Below are 24130 nucleotides of genomic sequence, written 5' to 3'. Positions count from 1 at the left end.
GGCTTTTTGGTTTGGAGGGTTTGTATTTTGTCCTGTAGTCCATTCAACGTAATTGGAGAATCCAGTGGGTTCTGGTAGTCCTTAATAGTTGATTGTAAGATTTGTATTTGATCATGTATATCTTTTGGCCGTTTGTTCTTTGTCATAGAGCCAAAAAGATTGGAGAAGTGGTTTATCCATACATCTCCATATTGGATAGATAACTCTTCGTGTTGTTGTTTGTCTTCCAATTTTCCCAGAAGTGGTTACATTCTATGGATTCTTCAATTACATTGAGCTGATTTCTGACGTGCTGTGAAGCTGTAGGCTCAGGTTTTCTGGGTCTCTATGTTTTTGGTTGGATCGGTTTCTCAATTTCTTTAAGTTTTTTCATTCTTCATCAAACCGCTTGTAATTGTTGTTCATTTTCTTAGATTGTCTGCTTGAAATGTTTTGATTTGATAGGGAAGCTGAGATGTCTAATATACTGTTCAGATTTTCTACTGCCAAGTTTTACAGTGAAACATTTTGTCCAGGAAATTGTCTAGAAGGCTTGAATTTGCTGTTGACTAATTGTTGTTTTGGTAGATTTCCACACTACTTTCCTTCCATTTATAGCATTTCTTAATATTATTCATTTCCTTTGGCTTTGATGCCTCATGGTTAAGCATAGCTCTGTTCAAGTAGAGTGTGATTTTGCTGTGATCTGATAGGAGTGTCAACGGACTGACTGTGAACGCTCTGAGAGACTCTGGGTTGGGGTCAGCGATAAATTAGTCTACAGTACTATTGCCAAGAGATGAGCTATAGGTGTACCTAGCGTAGGAGTCCCCTCGAAGCCTACCATTGACTATGTACATACCCAGCCTCTGACAGAGCTGCAGGAGTTGTGATCCGTTTTTGTTGGTTATGTTGTCGTAGTTGTGTCTAAGGGGGCATATGGGGAGGGAAGGCTGTCACCTCCAGGTAGGTGTTTGTCCCCCTGTGTGCTGAGGGTGTCAGGTTCTTGTCCAGTTCTGGCATGTAGGTCTCCACAGACTAGTAGATGTCCCTGGGCCTGGAAATTGTTGATCTCCCCCTCTAGGATGGAGAAGCTGTCATCGTTAAAGTATGGGGATTCTATTGGGGTGATATAGGTAGCACACATGAGGAAATGTTTCTCTGTTGAGATCATTTCCTTATTAATTTCTAGCCAGATGTAAAATGTTCCTGTTTTGACTAATTTAATAGAGTGGGTTAAGTCTGCTTTATACCAAATTAGCATACCCTCAGAGTCTCTTCTCTGTTTCACACCTGGTAGTTTTGTGGATGGGACTACCATATCTTTGTAACCTAGAGGGCAACCATTGGATCTGTCTCCTTTATAACCATGTTTCTTTGATGAAGTCTGGGTCCTTGCTCTTTAGGCCAATGGCAGATGACCTCAAACCTTGTATATTTGAGGATGAGATATATCTCTCTCTGTATCTCTCTATACCTCTCTCTTTCTTTCGGTCTCTGTATCTCTCTCTGTCTCTCTCTCTTTCTCTCTCTCTCCACTGAGACATTCATCTTAGTCTGGTGGATGGATGGGGTCTAATGCTGGGGTTATGGATGCCATCATTCAGCTCATAACTTCTCAAAAAGCGGAGGCTACACAGGGACTAAAGAAGAGACCATAGAGATCTCAGTGTAGCCACTGTGCATTCCAAATGGCACCCTTTTCCCAATATATAGTGCACTACTTTTGACCAGAGCCCTATGAAATAGGGTTCTATTTGGGAAGCAGCCTCTCGCTACCTCCCTGGAGTCTTTCTGTCTTTAGAACAGGAAGCCATACGTATGGTTCCCATTTTCCAGCCCTGTCAGTGAACCCTGCATGTTCCAGTGTGGTGATGGTGGTGTGTCTATGGAGGGGGAGGAAGGGACAGGGAGAGAGAGGAGGGGGTAGCGGGATACAGGGAAGGGGGAAGAGCATTCCGTACATTCTTCTGTCTGTCTGACGCAGCTAGGAAGTCTGGAGCTCGGAAGGCTGGGATATACAGGGTAAGAGTAGAGAACTGACAGAGGTATGGGAGGGAGAAAGAGAGATTGGGAGGGTGATTAACACTTACGGGAAAGAGAGAGGTGGAGGAATGTGACACGAGTGAAAAAGTGATGGAAAGGGAGGAAAAAGCGGTCTGTTCCTTTCTTTCTCATCTCCCTTCTCCTGAGGAGCCAACGTGACACCCATGTTTCTGGGACGTCTGTTCTCTCGCAGCACCACACCTCATGACAGCTCAGGCCCCTACTTCACGGTTCCGTGGCTACATCCCAAATAGCTTCCTATTGGGAATAGGTTTCCATTTGGGATGTACCCAGAGAGAACAGGGTCGTATTCACTAGGCACCAAACAGAAGAATACTTAAAGGGAGTCCAGGGAGGGACTACCTGAACATTTCCAATAAGAAACGCTGGTTTTCACTTGCCGTTCCATTGTGCACTAATGAATACAAACCAACTATTGGAGCCACGAGAGAGAGATACATAGGTTTAGTCAGAATGACTCAGGGCCTGCAGTAACAAGTCATTGGACGTATGAGGTGAATTGTGGGTACTGTGTGCACTGTGTGTAATTTGTAAGACTCACTGTTGTGGAACTGTCATGAACCAGTTGTCAAGACAGAGGTCCTTATAGTGTTGTTTCTTGTGTGTGTCCTGGTGTGGACAGGTGGTGATCCCAACACAAGTGGGACAGTCGTACGCCTACAGCCCTGGTCAGCACACCCAACAGGACCTCTATGACGTTCCTCCCATGAGACCACAGGGGGTAAGTGTCTCTACCTCTACACATAACATAGAAATTCTTATGTCAATCCATCAGGGAAAATCTAAAATGGCACCCTATTCTCTATGCAGTTAGCTACTTTGTATAAAACACTGAGGCTTTGTCTGACATGGCACCCCAGGGCCCTGGCCAAAAATAGTGCACTATATAAGGAACAGGGAGCCATTTTAGACACAGCCTCAGTGTTTTACTTTGCTATTTCTGCCATTCAATGTAATCTATGGTATCCTGATTTGGGAATGTCACTCTGTTTTCCAGGTGTATGACATTCCTCCTGGGAAAATGATGGGTTTGCCTTATCCTGGACAACATTGCAATTCTCCCTCCCAAGGAGGAGTCTATGATGTTCCCCAATCCACTCAGATGGACCCCCGGACACAAGGGGTTTACGATATCCCTCCCTCTACGCAAAGGGTATGTATGAGACCACTCAAACTACACAGAGAAACACTACCCACACTGAGACCACATATAGAAGGTTTATAACCTGGTCATTCTACATTCGAATAAAGTCAAAAGGAAGCGGTAGCCATTTAGGTCCGGAAAATGTTACTATATATTTATTGATATATGCCCTAGTATCCCTCTTAATTGCCTGGTAATAAATGAATAATATGTCAAATTATCATATTTATGACATTTTCGCGGTTCCCTAAATGAAAGCGTTGCCTGCCAATAGTGTTCGAGCAAAACTCGCTGAGTAGCGTTCTCTCTGTCTGTTAACACTCCAGCAGGGAAGTCGAGGACTAAATTATTACATCTCTGGGGATGTTTCCCAAATGGCACCTTTTTCCCTATATAGTGCACTACTTTATCCAGGCCCTATAGGGCTTCTGGTCAAAAGTAGTGCACTTTGTAGGGAATAGGGTTCCATTTGGGATGTAGTCCGGGCCATCTTACATTACACCCTGGATACAGTGTTCTAGGCCCAGCCAAGGCTTAGGGCCATCAGTTTGTTTGTAATAACGTGAAATATGTGGGAACCCGTTATTTGCGTCGCTCCTAATTACGGTTGGGTTCGGGCTGTCTCGCAGTGAGGAGCAGATTTCAAGGCTGACTGAAATCACTTTTTATTTATCCAGCTCCGCTTTCACGCTACGTGCCATTTACGTCACAATCCATATTCCACACTGTCAGGACAATGCTAGATGTTTATTGCTTATGCATTTTGCCGTATTCAGGCTGATACTGAGTTATGGGGAAGGAATAGGAGGCTGAGCATTGAGGTTTGCAAATATAGTATCAACCGAAACAGTCAGTTCTGTCAGTTCCTCAATATCGAATTGAAATAATGTGGTGCAAAGCTTGTTTGTTATTGATATGGTAAGCTGTATTTCTGTAGCTACGTTGCATGCTGGTTGATGCGCTGTCATTGTAATTAAGAATTTGTTCTTAACTGACTTGCCTAGTTAAATAAAGGTTAAATACATTTTTAAATACTGTAGTCTATGAGGCACTCAACCAAACGCTTGTCTTTTCCATACAGGTGTACTCTGTGCCTCCCTGCCGGAACACCCCAGCCCTCCAGGAGGGGAACTATGATTTCCCCCAGCCTCTCAAACAACAAAAACAACAGGAGGGCATCTACGACGTACCCCCACCCACCCTCACCAAACCCTCCCCGTCCCCCCAGTCCAATTATGACTTTCCCCCCAGCTCCGAGCCAATCGGACCCCACCACCTCCAATGCCCTGTCGCCAGCGACAACGAAGGCATCTACGACGTGCCGCCCCCCGCCCACCAGCTCTCAGGGGCGGGGCCTCGTGGCGATCTGTATGATATCCCCAGGGGGATGCAGCAGCCCCCCTCCCAGCACCGCTCCACCCCCCAGGACAGGGACAGGGACAGGGGGAAAGGCCAGGGCGTATATGACATCCCACCTGCTCTGGGGGACATGACAGACGGGGTGAACCGCCTGTCCTTCTCCAGCACGGGCTCCACACGCAGCTCCATGTCCACCTCCTCCACCTCCACGGTCTCCAGCGCTGAGGGCCGGCTGGCCCTAGATGTGGACCAGGCAGTCCAGAGGCTGTACCGCCTGCAGCAGGCCGTGGAGGCCTCTGTGGGGGCCCTGCAGACCCTGACCTCCTCCTCCCACTGGAGGACTTACCCCTTCATGGAGCGCCACACCAACGAGGTGCGCACCGTGCTGGACAGGGTGCGGGCGGCCCTGGCGGACATTGTGGTATTTGGCAGGGGTGCTGTGGCCAACGCCACAGCCCTGTCGGACCCCAGCCTGCACAGTAAGCTGAGGAGGCAGCTGGGAAGGCTGGAGGACTCCCAGCAGATCATCCTGCAGACCTACCAGAGCCTGGAGAACTGCGGCTGGGCCCTCAACGCCCTGGCCACCTCCAGCAGCACCAAGCACCAGATCAAGAGTGACAACCTGGACCGCTTCGTTATGGTGTCCAGGACGGTGCCCGACGATGCCAAACAGCTGGCCTCCTCCGTGGGGGGATACGCCGAGCTGCTCTTCAGGCGGGCGCCAACCGTGGATGGGTCCTCCTACCCCAGGGGGGGCACGCCAGAGGAAGCCGTCATCCATCCTCTCACCTCCCCGTCCTCGGACAGCGACAACTACATAGGCCAGACCAAGCCCTTTCCTGTGCCCTCCAACCAAGACAAAGGCAACATGAACAATAGTGAGAAATGTGTGAAGAGCTGGATGGAGGACTATGACTACGTACATCTGCAGGTATGTTTGACTCTGACTCTAGCCTGACCTACCACATAGATTACATTTACTGTACATAAAACGTTGGTCATTAAGCAGACACTTATCCAGAGCGACTTACAGTCGAGCATTCAATTTAGATGGTAAGACAAACGGTAGCTAGGTCAAATGTTAGCCCCTCACATCACCATATAATCCCTGATCTATGCGTGAGAGTTTAGATGTGAATCACTAGATTCCTATACCGTGTCTTAGGTATGTTGACACAATATTTAACCTTTGAGGGATACGCTGATCAGGTGGTGTTGAGCATGCTAGCTGCATTATCAGTACACTCTTAGGAAAAAAAGTTGCTATCTACAACCTAAAAGGGTTCTTCAGCTGTCCCCCATAGGAGAACCCTTTAAAGAACCCTTTTTGGTTCCAGGTAGAACCCTTTTGGGTTCCATGTAGGATCCTTTCTGCAGAATGATTCACATCTTTCCACAGAGGGTTCTACATGGAACCCAAAAGAGTTATACCTGGAAACAAAAATGTTTCTACCTGGAACCAAAAAGGCTTCTCCTTTGGGGACCGCTGAAGAACCCTTTTGGAACCCTTTTTTCTAAGAGTGGGTAAAGCCAGGCTGTATCTGCCTGTTGGGTAGTCCCATCTGTTCATCCAGGAAGACAACAGATAGATTAGAAAGGAATAACTAACATACAAATGTTTTACTGAGCATCAACATGTAGGACTGTATGAGGGACTATGTTTTCAATCCTAATCTGAGTTGCAGGAATAGTATCACAGGTTATGCATTGGGAATTACACATGTACCCTCAGCTGTGTGAATCTGCTGCTTTGGTTGATCTTCTCCTCAGTCACACTCTTGTTTCTCCTCAGGGCAAAGAGGACTTTGAGCGGCAGCAGAAGGAGCTCCTGGAGAAAGAGAACATCATTAAGCAGAGCAAGGTACAGCTGGGACAGGAACAGGTAAAGGCTTCTTTCCTCTTTTGGCCAGTCTGGGCCACCATACTTAGTCATGCCTATTTATGTATTAGTATTGTTTCTATGCACTAGATTTACAGTATTAAAGGCCCACTCCTCAATTTGAAAAACAAAAAAATGGTTGCTCCGCCACATTGGTTTTCTATAAAACTGCTAGATGCGGGCAGAGAAATGTATCCACTCTCAAACAGACTTTTCATACTGTTCACATAATTTATTGAACATACAATATTATTCAAACGCTCACAGTGGATGACCTTTCCTTCATGGGTTCAGAGACAGTGCCTACCTCCTAGAGTAGAGCAGAGCCAAGAGGACTCATCTGGCCCACTCTGACAGAGCAGTCAAACATACTCTCATAGAACAGATTAACCTTTTCACTCCTGTAATCATGCAGCAATTATGTTATGCTCTCTATGGAAGAAGAATGAGAATTCCATGTGGCTTGTACTAACATGATGAAACTGATATGTAGGATGTATTTTCATCATGTTTATTGTGTACATTAGAGATGTCCGTCTCCATAATACCACACAGTTTATCTAGTTGTGTATATTTTAAGACAATTGAGAAATGGAAACAAAAATATTGATCACTTTACTCTTTCATGTCACAGATTAACCAGTTCAAACAGTTGGAGCAAGAGGTGATCAAACCAGTGGAGAATGACATCACACAGTGGATCTCCCACCAGCACCCGACAGGCCCCTCCTCCTCCCCCTCAGACTCCTCCTCCTCTCCCTCCCCTTCCCTGGCAGGAGGCGGGGCCCAGCTGTGTGGGCGGGACCGTCAGCTGCTGGGCTTCTATGCGGAGCAGTGCCAGCAGCACTTTGTCACATTGCTCAACGCAGTGGACGCTTTCTTCGGCTGCGTGGGCGCTGGCCAGCCGCCGCGCATCTTCGTGGCGCACAGCAAGTTCGTCATCCTCAGCGCCCACAAACTGGTGTTCATCGGTGACACCTTGTCCAGGCAAGCAGCCACGCCCGAAGTGGCCAACCGGGTGATGAACTCCAGCAACGTGCTATGTGACCTGTTGAAGACAGTGGTGGGAGCTACCAAGATGGCCGCGCTGCACTACCCCAACACAGCCTACGTGCAGGACATGGTGGACAGAGTCACGGATCTCTCACACCACGCTCAACAGTTCAAAGAACAGCTGCTGCAGATGGCTGCTTTGTGATAGTTTGCGTTGTCATTTGTCACTTCCTGGTCCCGCCTATTTCACCACAGCAACCTGTTTATATACCGTATATATATATATATATATATATATATATATATATATATATATAGCTTATGGTTAATCTTAAAAGTACATTTTTGGGCTGTTGTAAATAGTATCGTTTTCTCTGTTCTGTAAATATTAGGCTCTATTTTTGTGTAGATTGTTTTATATAATTAATTATGATATGAATATATAGATGTGATATCTGTGGCTTTTTAGGGTTACTTGGACATGTTTTCGTAACATTCCAATTTCATATATTATAAAGCAACTTATGATGACATTGTCCGTTTTTCTTTTCATTTTCACCTGTAGATTGTTGAGGCACCCTACTGCTGGAAATGACAGTAGTACTTTGTGTAAATGGTTTGATGTCGTACTTCTTTTATTGAAGGCGGTAGGGTTCTCAACAGACAAAGTAAAGGACTGTTCTTACCCATCTGACTGTCTTTTTATTTTTAAAAAAACACCTGCTGGAAGACTAGTGGGCTCCACTTTGTTTGCAGACATTGCACATGACATGACATAACCATGCGTTGTAAAAGCTCACCGACCTATGTTATTGCCCACACAGAAGCGTACACACACACACACACACACACAAAAAACAGGTGGACCAGTCAGAGATATTATTAACTGGATATTGTACAGCAGTAACTTCAGACCAAAATGGCTGGACTGGTACACAATATTGGCACCAACAGTGAAACTCACAGCTAAAGCCTGGTATTCATCTCTTACATTCACCCAGTGCTGGGTGTGGTGGAAATAAATCAAATGGATATGATAACGACCGGATGGTAAACCGCTCACGTTTTCACATACGGACGAAGATACTAGTCATGTTTGAATATAAATGAGAACGTAACAACAACAAAAAAGTATTTGATCCCCTGCTGATTTTGTACATTTGCCCACTGACAAAGAAATTATCAGTCTATAATTTTAATGGTAGGTTTATTTGAACAGTGAGAGACAGAATGACAACAAAAAAATCCATAAAAACACACGTCAAAAATGTTATAAATTGATTTGCATTTTAATGAGGGAAGTAAGTATTTGACCCCCTCTCAATCAGAAAGATCTGGTTCCCAGGTGTCTTTTATACAGGTAACGAGCTGAGATTAGGAGCACACTCTTAAAGGGAGTGCTCCTAACCGCAGCTTGTTACCTGTAAAATAGACACATGTCCACAGAAGCAATCAATCAGATTCCAAACTCTCCACCATGGCTAAGACCAAAGAGCTCTCCAAGGATGTCAGGGACAAGATTGTAGACCAACACAAGGCTGGAATGGGCTACAAGACCATCGCCAAGCAGCTTGGTGAGAAGGTGACAACATTTGGTGCGATTATTCGCAGATGGAAGAAACACAAAAGAACTGTCAATCTCCCTCGGGCCTGGGGCTCCATGCAAGATCTCACCTCGTGGAGTTGCAATGATCATGAGAACGGTGAGGAATCAGCCCATAACTACACGGGAGGATCTTGACAATGATCTCAAGGCAGCTGGGACCATAGTCACCAAGAAAACAATTGGTAACACACTACGCCGTGAAGGACTGAAATCCTGCAGCGCCCGCAAGGTCCCCCTGCTCAAGAATACATATACATGCCCGTCTGAAGTTTGCCAATGAACATCTGAATGACTCAGAGGACAACTGGTGAAAGTGTTTTGGTCAGATGAGACCAAAATGGAGCTCTTTGGCATCAACTCAACTCGCTGAGTTTGGAGGAGGAGGAATGCTGCCTATGACCCCAAGAACACCATCTCCACCGTCAAACATGGAGGTGGAAACCTTATGCTTTGGGGGTGTTTTTCTGCTAAGGGGACAGGACAACTTCACCGCATCAAAGGGACGATGGACGGGGCCATGTACCGTCAAATCTTGGGTGAGAACCTCCTTCCCACAGCCAGGGCATTAAAAATGGGTCGTGGATGGGCATTCCAGCATGACAATGACCCAAAACACACGGCCAAGGCAACAAAGGAGTGGCTCAAGAAGAAGCACATTAAGGTCCTGAAGTGGCCTAGCCAGTCTCCAGACCTTAATCCCATAGAAAATCTGTGGAGGGAGCTGAAGGTTCGAGTTGCCAAACGTCAGCCTTGAAACCATAATGACTTGGAGAAGATCTGCAAAGAGGAGTGGGACAAAATCCCTCCTGAGATGTGTGCAAACCTGGTGGCCAACTACAAGAAACGTCTGACCTCTGTGATTGCCAACAAGGGTTTTGCCACCAAGTACTAAGTCATGTTTTGCAGAGGGGTCAAATGCTTATTTCCCTCATTAAAATACAAATCATTTCATAACATTTTTGACATGCGCTTTTCTGGATTTTTTGTTGTTATTCTGTCTCTCACTGTTCAAATAAACCTACCATTAAAATTATAGACTGATCATTTCTTTGTAAGTGGGCAAACGTACAAAATCAGCAGGGGATCAAATACTTTTTTCCCCCACTGTATTCTCCTGGATCCTCATGTTATTTTCCATTCCACGTCATATTCAATGAGGATTTTTTTAATGCCATCTAAGCCTCGGATGCGACGATGAAAGACGGGGCTAAATGGATTTCATGGTAAGCGGGGCAGGGCCAGCACAAAGGAGTCCATCCATGCCAAATGATCAGTCTTAGTTAGCCTGTGGAACATCCTTTATGGCGTAGTTAGGAAGGTGGGAGAGGGGGACAGAACATCACGCCCAACTGGTCTTGATCTGGAAACAATCTCTAGCATTATCTCTTTTCATCTAGAAAGTGTCATAACACAGTGGTTAAGGGTCATAACATAGTTCTTGATGCACAGTACACAGATGAAGCATCTATTATGGCACGGCATACTGTATAGTGCAACAGCATCTAATGAAAGGCATTGTGGGTTGGATATGCACACAGAGCCTTAAAATACAGCTAAAAAACATTCATTGTTTATTTTCCCTCTCCCCCTCCTGACCCTCCTTTTCATTACAGCCTGACTGAAATACACTGTATATATACTGTAGTTTCTCCCTGTGGAGAGGTGGGCCTGTGGCTATAAGGGACTGGTAAAGGGGTATGGAGGAGATGCCTATGCCAAACCCCTATCAGCTCCCAATCAGAAAACTTAACTCACAGAGCCTGGGTCTTAACAGGCCATCAGTGGTATTATCACCTGCTGCATTCCATTCACTGCTATCCCAGGGGACGAGACGAGAAAACGGAATCCGCTCTGGAATGGCTTTTAAAAGGTTTTAATTTAACCCAGAATGCGGATTGACACAGTAAATCAGGAAGATGTGTCATTCCCCCCAAGTCTCAGGTCCCGGGTGACAAGACTCTGTACTGCTTTATCGTCAGCTAATAATGGCATCCAGGCACATCTCGTGGTTGGCTCCGAAACAAACAATAGAAAGAAATGGCCCTTGGAGACTGAGAGCCTTGGCTGAGTTAACACTGCAGATCTGGAGACTGAGAGTCTTGGCTGAGTTAACGCTGCAGATCTGGAGACTGAGAGCCTTGGCTGAGTTAACACTGCAGATCTGGAGACTGAGAGTCTTGGCTGAGTTAACACTGCAGATCTGGAGACTGAGAGCCTTGGCTGAGTTAACACTGCAGATCTGGAGACTGAGAGCCTTGGCTGAGTTAACACTGCAGATCTGGAGACTGAGAGCCTTAGCTGAGTTAACGCTGCAGATCTGGAGACTGAGAGCCTTGGCTGAGTTAACACTGCAGATCTGGAGACTGAGAGCCTTAGCTGAGTTAACGCTGCAGATATGGAGACCGAGAGCGCTTGATGAATGAATGAGCTATTTCAGGACTGGAGGTCGGTTGGTGCTGTGTTGCCCTATTTTGTATATAGTGCACTACTTTTGACCAGAGCCCTATGAGCCCTGATCGCTCCTATCTGTGTCTGTGTGGGATGGTGAGAGAGGCTGCTTGCCAAACAACTTATAAATGCCTGCCTCTGGCTCACCACTAACCCACAGTGTAGGAAGAGCGGGTAGCACAGGCAAGCTAGGTGCTCATGAAGGCAGATATACTGAACAAAAATATAAATGCAACATGCAACAATTTCAAAGATTTTACTGAGTTACAGTTCATATAAGGAAATCAGTCAATTGAGATAAATAAAGAAATAAGGCCCTAATCTATGGATTTCACAACTGGGAATACAGATATGCATCTTTTGGTCACAGATACCTTTAAAAAAGGTAGGGGTGTGGATCAGAAAACCAGTCAATATCTGGTGTGTCCACCATTTGTCTCACGCAGCGACACATCTTCTTCACATAGAGTTGATCAGGCTGTTGATTGTGGCCTGTGGAATGTTGTCCCAGTCCTCTTCAATGGCTGTGAGAAGTTGCTGGATATTGGCAGGAACTGGAACACGCTGTCGTACACATCGATCCAGAGCATCCCAAACGTGCTCAATAAGTGACATGTCTGGTGAGTATGCAGGCCATGGAAGAACTGGGACACTTTCAGCCTCCAGGAATTGTGTACAGATCCTTGCTACATGGGGCTGTGCATTATCATGCTGAAACATGAGGTGATGGCGGTGGATGAATGGCACGTCAATGGGTCTCAGAATCTCGTCACGGAATCTCTGTGCATTCAAATTGCTATCAATAAAATGCAATTGTGTTCTATGTCTGGAGCTTATGCCTGCCCATACCAAAATCCCACCGCCACCATGGGTCACTGTGTTCATCATGTTGACATCAGCAAACCGCTTGCCCACACGACGCCATACACGTGGTCTGCGGTTGTGAGGCCGGTTGGACATACTGCCAAATTCTCTAAAACGACGTTGGAGGCAGCTTATGACAGAGAAATTAACATTCAATTCTCTGGCAACAGACATCTGTGGCATTGTGTTGTGTGACAAAGCTGTACATTTTAGTGGCCTTTTATTATCCTCATCACAAGGTGCACCTGTGTAATTATCATGCTGTTAAATCAGTGTCTTGATATGCCACACCTGTTAGGTGGATGGATTATCTTGAGAAAGGAGAAATGCTCACTAACAAGGATGTAAACAAATTTGCGCTCCAAATTTGAGAGAAAGAAGCTTTTTGTATGTATGGAAAAATTTCTGGGATATTTTATTTCAGCTCATGAACCATGGGACCAACACTTTACATGTTGTGTTTATATTGTTGTTCAGTATATATATATAAGGGTTTCCAAAAGTTTCAGGCCTCTCTAATATTAAAATGTCTTCAAAATGATTTTAAAACCTAACCCTATCACCATTGGTCATATAACTGCCAGGGATGCTCATCTCTCCTCCAAATGAAGCAAATGATAACTTTGTTGTTGGCTTTTTTTCTCAACAACACACAGTCACTAATCAAATCAAATCAAACCGAATACAACAGGTGTAGATCTTACAGTGAAATGCTTACTTAAGAGCCCCTTACCAATAATGCAGTTAAAAAAAATGTATTGAGAAGAATAAGAAATAAAAGTAACATGTAATTAAAGAGCAGCAAGACTATATACACAGAGGGGTACCGGTACAGAGTCAATGTGCAGGGGCACCGGTTAGTTGTGGTAACATATACAAGTAGGTAGAGTTATTAAAGTAACTATGCATAGATGATAACAACAGAGAGTAGCAGCTGTGTAAAAAAAAAAATGGGGGGGGGGCAATGCAAAAAGTCTGGGTAGCCATTTGATTAGGTGTTCAGGAGTCTTATGGCTTGGGGGTAGAAGCTGTTTAGTAGCCTCTTGGACCTAGACTTGGCACTCCGGTACCGCTTGCCATGCGGTAGCAGAGAGAACAGTCTATGACTAGGGTGGCTGGAGTCTTTGACAATTTATAGGGCCTTCCTCTGACACCGCTTGGTATAGAGGTCCTGGATGGCAGGGAGCTTGGCCCCAGTGATGTATTGCGCCGTTCGCACTACCCTCTGTAGTGCCATGCGGTCGGAGGCCAAGCAGTTGTCATACCAGGCAGTGATGCAACCAGTCAGGATGCTCTCGATGGTGCAGCTGTAGAACCTTTTGAGGATCTGAGGACCCATGCCAAATATTTTCAGTCTCCTGAGGGGGAATAGATTTTGTCGTGCCCGCTTCACGACTGTCTTGGGGTGCTTGGACCATGACAGTTTGTTGGTGATGTGGACACCAAAGAACTTGAAGCTCTCAACATGTTCCACTGCAGCCCTGTCGATGAGAATGGGGGCGTGCTTGGTCCTCTTTTTCCTGTAGTCCACAATCATCTCCTTTGTCTTGATCACGTTGAGGGAGAGGTTGTTGTCCTGGCACCACATGGCCAGGTCTCTGACCTCCTCCCTATAGGCTGTCTCGTCGTTGTCAGTGATCAGGCCTATCACTGTTGTGTCATCAGCAAACTTAATGATGGTGTTGGAGTTGTGCCTGGCCATGCAGTCATGAGTGAACAGGGAGTACAGGAGGGGACTGAGCACGCGCCTCTGAGGGGCCCCTGTGTTGAGGATCAGCGTGACGGATGTGTTGTTACCTACCCTTACCACCTGGGGGCGGCCGGTCAGGAAGTCCCTGATCCAGTTGCAGAGGGAGGTGTTTAGTCCCAGGGTCCTTAGCTTATTGATGAGCTTTGAGGGCACTATGGTGTTGAACGCTGAGCTGTAGTCAATGAATAACATTCTCACATAGGTGTTCCTTTTGTCCAGGTGGAAAAGGGCAGTGTGGAGTGCAATAGATTGCATCATCCGTGGATCTGTTGGCGCAGTTTGCAAATTGGAGTGGGTTTAGGGTTTCTGGGATAATGGTGTTGATGTGAGCCATGACCAGCCTTTCAAAGCCCTTCATGGCTACAGACGTGAGTGCTACGGGTCAGTAGTCATTTAGGCAGGTTACCTTAGTGTTCTTGGTCATAGGCACTATGGTGGTCTGCTTAAAACATGTTGGTATTACAGACTCGGACAGGGAGAGGTTGAAAATGTCAATGAAGACATTTTCATGGTCGCAGTACACGTCCTGGTAATCCGTCTGGCCCTATAGCCTTGTGAATGTTGACCTGTTTAAAGGTCTTACATCAGCTGCGGTGAGCGTGATCACACAATCTTCCGGAACAGCTGGTGCTCTCATGCATGTTTTAGTGCCATTTGACTCGAAGCAAGCATAGAAGTAGTTTAGCTCGTCTGGTAGACTCGTGTCACTGGGCAGCTCCCGGCTGTGATTCCATTTGTAATCTCTCATGGACAGACTACCAATCTGACTAAATTCTAGATTTTAGTTCTGGGTTAATTGGGATTACACAGTCACAACACATGGCTTGATAGACTTTAAATACAGCTACATCCAAAATACAGCCAATGTAAGTTGGCTGGTTTTAAACTCTTCAAATACTCCCTTTGACTACAGTTTGGAAAACAGTTATTTACTCCATCACTGTTTCATCTTGGGTAACACTGCCCCCTGTTGTTCAGTCACTGTATGCAGATATGACAGAGTAAGTGTGGAGGGTCAAAGAAAGGATAACTTTCAAGTCTGGCTACACATGTGCAAGACAAAATAATACACTCAAAGCTGTACAAGCCTTAAAATGTATCCGTGTTGTGACATCAAATTGAACATACAGTTAAACAAATATGCTTACAACCCCCCCCCACATGTCAATTATATATTCTTGAATAGCCAGTTTCAGCTTTGAAACAATGCAATTCAAAGAAATGTATTTCTTTACAGAGTTAAGAAATATATTTATTCTGAATGTAAATTACAGCAATAGCCCAAAACAAACTTGAAATGTGGACAATCACGTTTAACCATTACATTGAGAATTAACTTGTTTTACAATGTCAGGCGGCTATAGGCTTATAGCTGGATCAGAGATAATGTAATGAACTACAGGGAAGGATGCCATATTAATGACTACGGAAGCTAGTGACGACCCTGTAGCATGGGGTGTAGTCATTAGGGCACACCATAGCGAAATACTTTACAACGGAAAACAAATGATTATTTTTGGACAAGTTTAGGTTCTCCCCGTTTCTGCATTTCACTTCCAATTGAATACACCCCAGTTATCACCTCTGGGATGCGAGCTAGCCAGAGCAATAGCCTATTTATTTATTTGTTGCCTTAATAGGGAGTTCTGGGGCAGTATGTATCAAGCATATCAGAGTAGGAATGCTGACTTTGGGTCAGTTTAGCCTTTTAGATCACAATGATTATTTGGACAGGTCGGAACCTGATCATAGATCACCACTCCTACTCTGAGATGCTTGATACAGTTGAAGTCAGAAATGTACATACACTTAGGTTGGAGTCATTAAAACTCGTTTTTCAACCCCTCCACAAAATTCTTGTTAACAAACAAGGTTTGGCAAATCTACTTTGTGAATGACAAGTAATTTTTCCAACAATTGTTTCATATTATTTCACTGTATCACAATTCCAGTGGGTCAGATTACATACACTAAATTGACTGTGCCTTTAAACAGCTTGGACAATTCCAGAAAATGATGTCATGGCGTTAGAAGCTTCTGATAGGCTAATTGACATCATTTGAGTCAATTGGAGGTGTACCTGTGGATGTATTTCAAGGCCTACCTTCAAACTCGGCGCCTCTTCGCTTGACATCATGGGAAAATCAAAAGATATCAGCCAAGACCTCAGAAAAAATCTGGTTCATCCTTGAGAGCAATTTCCAAACGCCTGAAGGTACCACGTTCATCTGCACAAACAATAGTACGCAAGTATAAACACCATGCAGCCGTCATACCGCTTAGGAAGGAGACGCGTTCTGTCTCCTAGAGATGAACGTACTCTGGTGCGAAAAGTGCAAATCAATCCCAGAACAACAGCAAAGGACCTTGTGAAGATGCTGGAGGAAACAGGTACAAAAGTATCTATTTCCACAGTAAAACGAGTCCTATATCGACATAACCTGAAAAGCCGCTCAGCAAGGAAGAAGCCACTGCTCCAAAACCGCCATAAAAAAGCCAGACTACAGTTTGCAACTGCACATGGGGACAAAGATTGTACCTTTTTGTGAAATGTCCCCTGGTCTGATGAAACAAAAATAGAACTGTTTGGCCATAACGACCATCATTATGTTTGGAGCAAAAAGGGGGAGGCTTGCAAGCCAAAGAACACCATCCCGACCGTGAAGCACGCGGTGGCAGCATCATGTTGTGGGGGTGCTTTGCTGCAGGAGGGACTGGTGCACTTCACAAAATAGATGGCATCATGAGGTAGGAAAATGATGTGGAGATATTGAAGCAACGTCTCAAGACATCAGTCATGAAGTTAAAGCTTGGTCGCAAATGGGTCTTCCAAATGGACAATGACGCCAAGCATACTTCCAAAGTTGTGGCAAAATGGCTTAAGGACAACAAAGTCAAGGTATTGGAGTGATCATCACAAAGCCCTGACCTCAATCCTATAACACATTTGTGGGAATAACTGAAAAAGCGTGCGCGAGCAAGGAGGCCTACAAACTGACTCAGTTACACCAGCTCTGTCAGGAGGAATGGGCCAAAATTCACCCAACTTATTGTGGGAAGCTTGTGGAAGGCTACCCGAAACGTTTCACCCAAGTTAAACTATTTAAAGGCAGTGCTACCAAATACTAACTAAGTGTATGTAAGCTTCTGACCCACTGGGAATGTGATGAAAGAAATAAAAGCTGAAATATATCATTCTCTCTACTATTATTCTGACATTTAACATTCTTAAATAAAGTGGTGATCCTAACTGACCCAAGCCCGGGACTTTTTACTAGGATGTCAGGAATTGTGAAAAACTGAGTTTAAATGTATTTGGTTAAGGTGTATGTAAACTTCCGACTTCAACTGTACATACGGAGCCTGGATATCATCTTTGTTGTGTTATTGTAACCCCACCATTCCATAACAACCGTTATACAGTGCATTCGGAAAGTACTCAGACCACTTGACTTAACATTTTGTTACAGCCTTATTCTAAAATGGATTAAATACATTTTTCCCTCATCACTCTACACACAATACCCCATAATGACAAAGCAAAAACTGTTTTTTAGACATTTTTGCAGATTGATGAAAAATAAAAAACAGAAGTACCTTATTTACATAAGTATTCAGACCCTTCGCTATGAGACTCGAAATTGAGTTCAGGTGCATCCTGTTTCCATTGATTATCCTTGAGATGTTTCTACAACTTGGGAGTCCACCTGTGGAAAATTCAATTGATTGGACATGATTTGGAAAGGCACACACCTGTCTATATAAGGTCCCACAGTTGACAGTGCATGTCAGAGCAAAAACCAAGCCCTGAGGTCAGAGGAATCGTCCGTAGAGCTCCGAGACAGGATTGTATCGAGGCACAGATCTGGAGATCTGTTTCCCCTTGATGAGGGTAAAAACATTTTTTTTTAAATGTATAACAATTTTAGAATAAGGCTGTAACGTAACAAAATGTGGAAAAAGTCAAGGGGTCTGAATACTTTCTGAATGCACTGTATATGTATTAATTTCTGACCAACAATAAAATAACCACAAAAATAAACATTCCTTTCATTGCACTTTGGTTACAAATAAAGTGAAATGAACACGACGAGGAACTTTGTCAGTTATACAAATTGTTTCATTCAGTTTTTTTTCTTCTAGCAGTTGTTTTGCTTCTGAAATCAAATGCTAACAAATGAGCCTGTTTAATACAACAGTTTGTCTAGATTTGTCAGAATATAGGCTTTGCTACAAAAACATGTATGTTCAAATAAACAAACTCTCAAAATGCACACATACACAGTCATGACAGAGAATTCACTTGTGTGATCATGGAGAAACAGATTCCCTGTGCAGGTGTTAGCAGCGATTCCCTGTGCAGGTGTTAGCAGCATGACAGCCAGTGGGAGCTGACCATATTGCAGTGTCAGCCAGTCAGAGCTGACCATGTTGCAGTGTCAGTTAAGGCCAGGTGAAGAGACTGGACGTGCTGCTCAGTACATATACTGTGAACAGCTAAAATACATATTTGAAATGTGAACAAGTTGTACACAGAATGTCCCATGATTTGATGGCTTGTGCCTTTATAACATCAGCAGCTATGCGTAGTCTAGTAAGAGTGTCCAGGAGAGAAAAGTAGAGTATCAAGTGTCTACGACGAGGACGTCGTAAGGTAGTGGAAAGGGGAGTAGTATGCATGGACATGGGAATAGTATGACATTCGACATCATGCCATTTAGTAAGGGGTTTCATTTTGTCCACCACGGTTTCCTAGAGGGACGAGGGTTGGTGAATAGGGGGACAGGGTGAGACTGATAGCGGATTGGTGTGGTCATCTATGTAGTGCTTTCAGGAGGAATGACCCTCTGACGCCTCTGGCGTTGGGTTGGAGGAGAGGTACGCTTGCTCTTTGATTCGGACGGCTGGGTCTCTGTCTGTGGAGATCCGGTGTCGCCCAACATCTCACGCAGGAACTTGAACTTGGACAGGAAGAGCTGCCAGACAACATACCAACCTGAGGTGCCAAAAAGAACAAAAGTCCTCAATAGAAAGTGAACAGTGACCGTATATGAATCAAACAATTCATTTGTTGTAATTTATTTTTATACACACACTGAACAACAATAAACACAACATGTAAAAAAGTGTTGGTCCCATGTTTCATGAGCCGAAATAGATAATCCCACAAATGATCCATATGCACAAAAATCTTCTCAAATTGTGTGCACTAATTTGTTTACGGCACTGTTAGTGAGCATTTCTCCTATGCCAAGATAATCCATCCACCTGACAGGTGTGGCATATCAAGAAGCTGATTAAACAGCAGGATCATTACACAGGTGCACCTTGTGCTGAGGACAATAAAACACCACTAAAATGTTTAGTCCTGTCACACAACACAATGCCACAGATGTCTCAAGTTGCTGGAGCGTGCAATTGGCTTGCTGTCTGCAGGAATGTCCACCAGTGCTGTTGCCAGATAATTTTATTTCTCTACCATAAGCCGCCTCCAACGTCATTTGAGAGTTTGACAGTACGTCCAACCGGCCTTACAACCGCAGACCACGTGTTACCACACCAGCCCAGAACCTCCAGATCCGGCTTCTTCACCTGCAGGATCGTCTTAGACCAGCGACCCGGACATATGATGAAACTGTGGGTTGGCACAACCGAAGGAGATGTGTCCCGCTGCATGAAGTAAATGGTGGTCACACCAGATACTGACTATTTTTTATTTTTTTTAAGGTATATGTGACCAACAGATGCATATCTGTATTCCCAGGCATGTGAAATCTATAGATTATGGCATAATTCATGTATTTCATTAACTGGATTTCTTTATATGAACTGTAATTCAGTAAAATCTTAAATTGTTGCATGTTGCATTTATATTTTTGTTCAGTGTAAAAACACAAGATAAAGTCCAAAACTTAACATCACGTAAGTCATTGTTTTCCACACACAGGTATGTATAAATTAATGGGCCTCAACAATTGATCATCACACTTTGGGATTATTATAGACAGATAGGGTTATTATTATTATTATAGGTCAAATTAGTGCCATTGCCATGCCACGCTCCTTCAGTCTCCTCCCCTTATAGAGGGGACTGCCTGACTGGATGATGCTGCAAGACAATCCTGCCAAACACTGCTCAAGCACAAAAAAGAGACTCAACTGATATGTATCAATTATTTAAACTGATCCAATTAATAACAGCTATGAGGGACAAACTTCTAACATGATGTATTGAGGTCTTGAGAGATTATTCTTTGTATAGACAACTTTGATCTACCTACTCAACATTTTGAGAAGGAAAAAGGTCAAGACTGCTCACTAAAGAAAGATGGATGGCAGGTAGCTGGATATGCAACACCATGGCAAGCACTAAGTATAATCATGGCTGAATGCTAGCTAGCTTACTGTACCTAACCGCTAATACGTTTCACAGCTGTGTCCGAGTAGTCATATTTCACATTACATTCAAGAAAACTTAAAAATTAAGGCTAAATATTATGTTACTTACCAAACACCATGAAGAGCAACGCGCACACAAGGGTGGCCACAATAACCAGCACAGTTAGACCAACGCTTTGCCACATGTTTGTCTTCTTGTCAGGGCTAACTAGCCAGCTAGCTTCTAGTTAGCTAACGCGTTACAAAGTCAAAGTTGTTGACAGCTACGTTAACTCCCCAATTCGCTTTACCGTTCAGTCCATTAACTCATTCACCAGACTGACACTGACAGACAGTTTACAACTGTTGTTTGCCACAGAAATAACGTTACAACATAATTCCTTGCTTCAACATGGGTGGAGGATACCTGACTAGCTAGTGCGGCGAAGGAAAAGAAACCCCTCGTTGCTGAGTGATGCGGTCTCGACGCCTGCAAAAATGTCAACGTCGGTTTACAGTGCCAAAATCATGGACGGATAAAGTACCGTTCATATCTAGCTGCATTATTGCAACCTGAACGATTACATTTGGGGAAAAAAGTAGATATTACAAAATCGGTGTGAGCATGCGCAGTAGGCTCAAGATACGCGTTGCATTTTGGGCACTGTAGTCAATAGAGTTCGCTAGCTTTCAGTTCTAAAACCCGGAAATGATTTACCTCTGGTTCGTTCAGCCGTTCCTATGTGAAAATGAATGGGGAAAGAATAGGGTTTTGGGATAAACGCCGAAAATAAGGTCTGAGGTTAACACAGGCTTAGGAGATCTTATACGATTTGTTCTATGAGATAATATCAAGCATGACATTTATAAATGATAAAACCTTTAAGTGCTTTTTTAAATTACATTTATTTTATTTAACTAGGCAAGTCAGTTAAGAACAGATTCTTGTTTACAATGACAGCCTAGGAACAGTGGGTTAACTACCTTGTTCAGGGGGAAACAACAGATTTTGACCTTGTCAGCTCGGGGATTCGATCAAGCAACCTTTCGGTTACTGACCCAACGCTAGGCTACCTGCCGACCCTACATAAATGCATCAGAATTTACTAAAAGGGACGTTAGCTGATGAAGATGATCTCATAGGACAAAACGTATACGATCTCCTAAACCTGTGTGTACCACAGACTTTATTTTTGGCCATTATACAAAAACACCATTAATCTCCACAGGCTTTGTCTAGCAAACCATGGCTACTAAAATACATTTTCTCGTAGCATATTATGTATATATGAATTATGAAAGCATCTTAATAATAGTGTATATGTATGTTAAAATTTTGCATGTGCTTCTTTTTATAACCAAGTTGATGGAGCATGCAATTGGCTTGCTGTCTGCAGGAATGTCCACCAGTGCTGTTGCCAGATAATTTAATTTCTCTACCATAAGCCGCCTCCAATGTCATTTGAGAGTTATTTCTTCCAATCTAGTTAGACCTAGATCCCCCAAAACGTGACATATTTAGAGTGATTCACACAACTGGAGTTCAATTTGACAAGTCAGATCCACAACAACAAGTATCTGGATCCATTTTTCTGACATCTTCAACCAAGCTGGTGAAAGCTTTCACTACCATTCTGTGTTCAGGACACGTCTCTTTTCACAGCTACCAGTCAAATTCAAGGGGAAGGTCTTTCATCTTCTCCGTGTAGATCTTGTCAAACATCTCACTCTGGGCCACTGTGAACATAGTCTTCCAGTCCCCCACCTTCCCTGATTAGAGACATAACAGACAGTATGGTATCACTTTATAGGCCTTTTCACACTGAATTGGTCTTAGCCCTGGGCTATCTTAGCCCCAGGCTAGACTGGCCCTGGGCTAACTTAGCCTGCGTTCGCACAAGCATTTATTAAGCCTGGACTAAGCTTTAGCCCTGGCTAAGGATTTAAGCTTGTATTCCAAAACCCTGAGCTAACGGACAAACAACATGCTACCAACATTCTTTCTCTGACACGTGACCAATGTTATAAGCAATAAGACATTTATTAGCACATTATTTGCTCTTGCTTTTAGCCTAGCATTTAGTTTCCAACAGTGATGGTTTGTTTGTATAAACCTTGCTGTCTGCCTATCTGACCTCGGAAACAATCAATATGTTTCACTTTTGAAATTCGATCTGGCCCGCTATACACGTTATTTGGGTTTTTGTCCTCAGGATGAAATAGTACCAATTTCCTTATCAAAATAGCGTGCAGAACACATTACAGGCATCACGAGCATATGTAAATTAAGTAACAGTGCAGATTTTGTGATTGGACAGTGAGCATTCTAGACGTAGAACAATCCAGTTTCACTGGATATTTTGGCACCGTGTTTCTGGGGCTAGCCCCAAAAAGTTGGTACTAGCCCCAAAAAGTTGGTACTAGCCCAGGGCTAAGGTTGGTGCTATCCCACTTTAGAATGTGCAACACTTGCTTAGCCCCGGGCTAAAATCTCCCTTAGCCCAGGGCTTAGAGGCTCTTAGCCCTGGGATAAGGTGCAGTGTGAATGCACAGTATTTGGATAGTCCCAAATAGATTATTTGTATGTTCAGTAGTCAACTAACTGTCAACAACATTTCAACTAACTATCAACTAGTATTTTTATATTTTCTTTGGTGAATTTATTTACCATTAATTGAAATTAACTTAATGATTAACCCAAGCATGAGCATTATTTATATTAATATACCATACCTTTTCAAATCATGGATCCACTTTGTTTAAAAAATGCAGGATGCTGTATATCATTTTTAGCCTGTGGGTTTTCTTTCATGTTACTGAAGGAGGATTTGTCCACTATTGTGTCAATGGTTCAGTCATCCAGGTTTTTACCCAAGAAGTTTGTTATCCTGACAACTGCACCTCGTGTGTCCTGAAAGCAATTGTTGTTGTGTTGTTGTTTGATTAGTCTTGCCAATATGCAATCCACTGTTTTGTGATCTTATCATTATGGAAATTAATTTACCTTGATCATATCCTCATATGTCATTGAAAGGGTATCACATTCATCTTTCTGAGCATACCAATCAGCAACATGGTCAAACCAAGAGCCCCCGAGAACTAAGAAATACATATATTTAGGTTATTTCACAATGACACACTTATCATGTGCATTGAAGAGGCTATAGATGTGTTTGATCAATCAATTAAATCAATTGCATGCATTTCATTAAGCCCTTTTACATCAGCAGTTATCACAAAGTGCTTTACAGTTACTTGACTTAAACCCCAAAGAGCAAGCAAAGCAGATGTGAAAGCACAGTGGCCAGGAAACATTTAGATTTTCATGACTCATTTTGAGGAAACAGTTTCTCTATTAGTGCATTGTTTTATGTCAGATAGCACAACTATTCCTCCTGCACTGATTGAGGGACAAGCGTTGCGAAGGAGTGACAACATAAAGTAAGACAATGCACTAATAGAGAAACTGTTTCCTCAAAATGAGTCATGAATTTATTAAACCCCTGCTTCTCTCCACAACAGCAGTTTGGTGAATTTCCTCCTTCTCAAAATAACCATTATATTATCCCATCAGTAATAATAGCAGTGAATAGCACGTATGAACAGCTCACAGCACAGTGAGTCACAAGAGAAGTATTGCAGTAGAAAGACTTACAACTCCCC

At 43.7% G+C, this 24130-nt stretch overlaps 2 protein-coding genes across 2 annotated transcripts in view; one reads left to right on the top strand and one right to left on the bottom strand.

The window, feature by feature from the left end:
• The window catches only part of nedd9 (neural precursor cell expressed, developmentally down-regulated 9), a 41443-nt gene extending 33332 nt beyond the window's left edge, over window positions 1–8111 (top strand). The window contains exons 3-7 of the mRNA XM_029734990.1: window positions 2669–2767; window positions 3044–3199; window positions 4272–5480; window positions 6342–6431; window positions 7063–8111. Coding sequence (XP_029590850.1) covers window positions 2669–2767; window positions 3044–3199; window positions 4272–5480; window positions 6342–6431; window positions 7063–7626 — 2118 coding nt within the window. The 3' untranslated portion in view covers window positions 7627–8111. The remainder of the gene's footprint in view (window positions 1–2668; window positions 2768–3043; window positions 3200–4271; window positions 5481–6341; window positions 6432–7062) is intronic.
• Window positions 8112–18187: 10076 nt separating this feature from the next.
• LOC115175612 (small integral membrane protein 13) lies at window positions 18188–21102 on the bottom strand. The gene is made up of 2 exons (XM_029734988.1): window positions 20598–21102; window positions 18188–19085 (listed from the first exon to the last, which is right to left on the bottom strand). The coding sequence occupies exons 1-2, from the start codon at window positions 20671–20673 to the stop codon at window positions 18907–18909; spliced, it is 255 nt and encodes an 84-aa protein (XP_029590848.1). The 5' UTR covers window positions 20674–21102; the 3' UTR covers window positions 18188–18906.
• Window positions 21103–24130: the final 3028 nt, after the last annotated feature.

This window comes from Salmo trutta, chromosome 36 (genome assembly GCF_901001165.1).
Source record: "Salmo trutta chromosome 36, fSalTru1.1, whole genome shotgun sequence".
Lineage (NCBI taxonomy): Eukaryota > Metazoa > Chordata > Actinopteri > Salmoniformes > Salmonidae > Salmo > Salmo trutta.
Note: the sequence above shows the minus strand (reverse complement) of the source record. Positions and strands in the feature narration are given on the sequence as shown.

What these genes read in the sequence shown, in the direction of transcription:
- LOC115175612 (XM_029734988.1), bottom strand. Translation starts at nt 20,673, where the DNA reads ATGTGGCAAAGCGTTGGTCTAACTGTGCTGGTTATTGTGGCCACCCTT. An exon ending in GTTGCTCTTCATGGTGTTTG is followed by an intron (nt 19,086 to 20,597) that starts GTAAGTAACATA and finishes TTGGCACCTCAG; the next exon opens with GTTGGTATGTTGTCTGGCAG.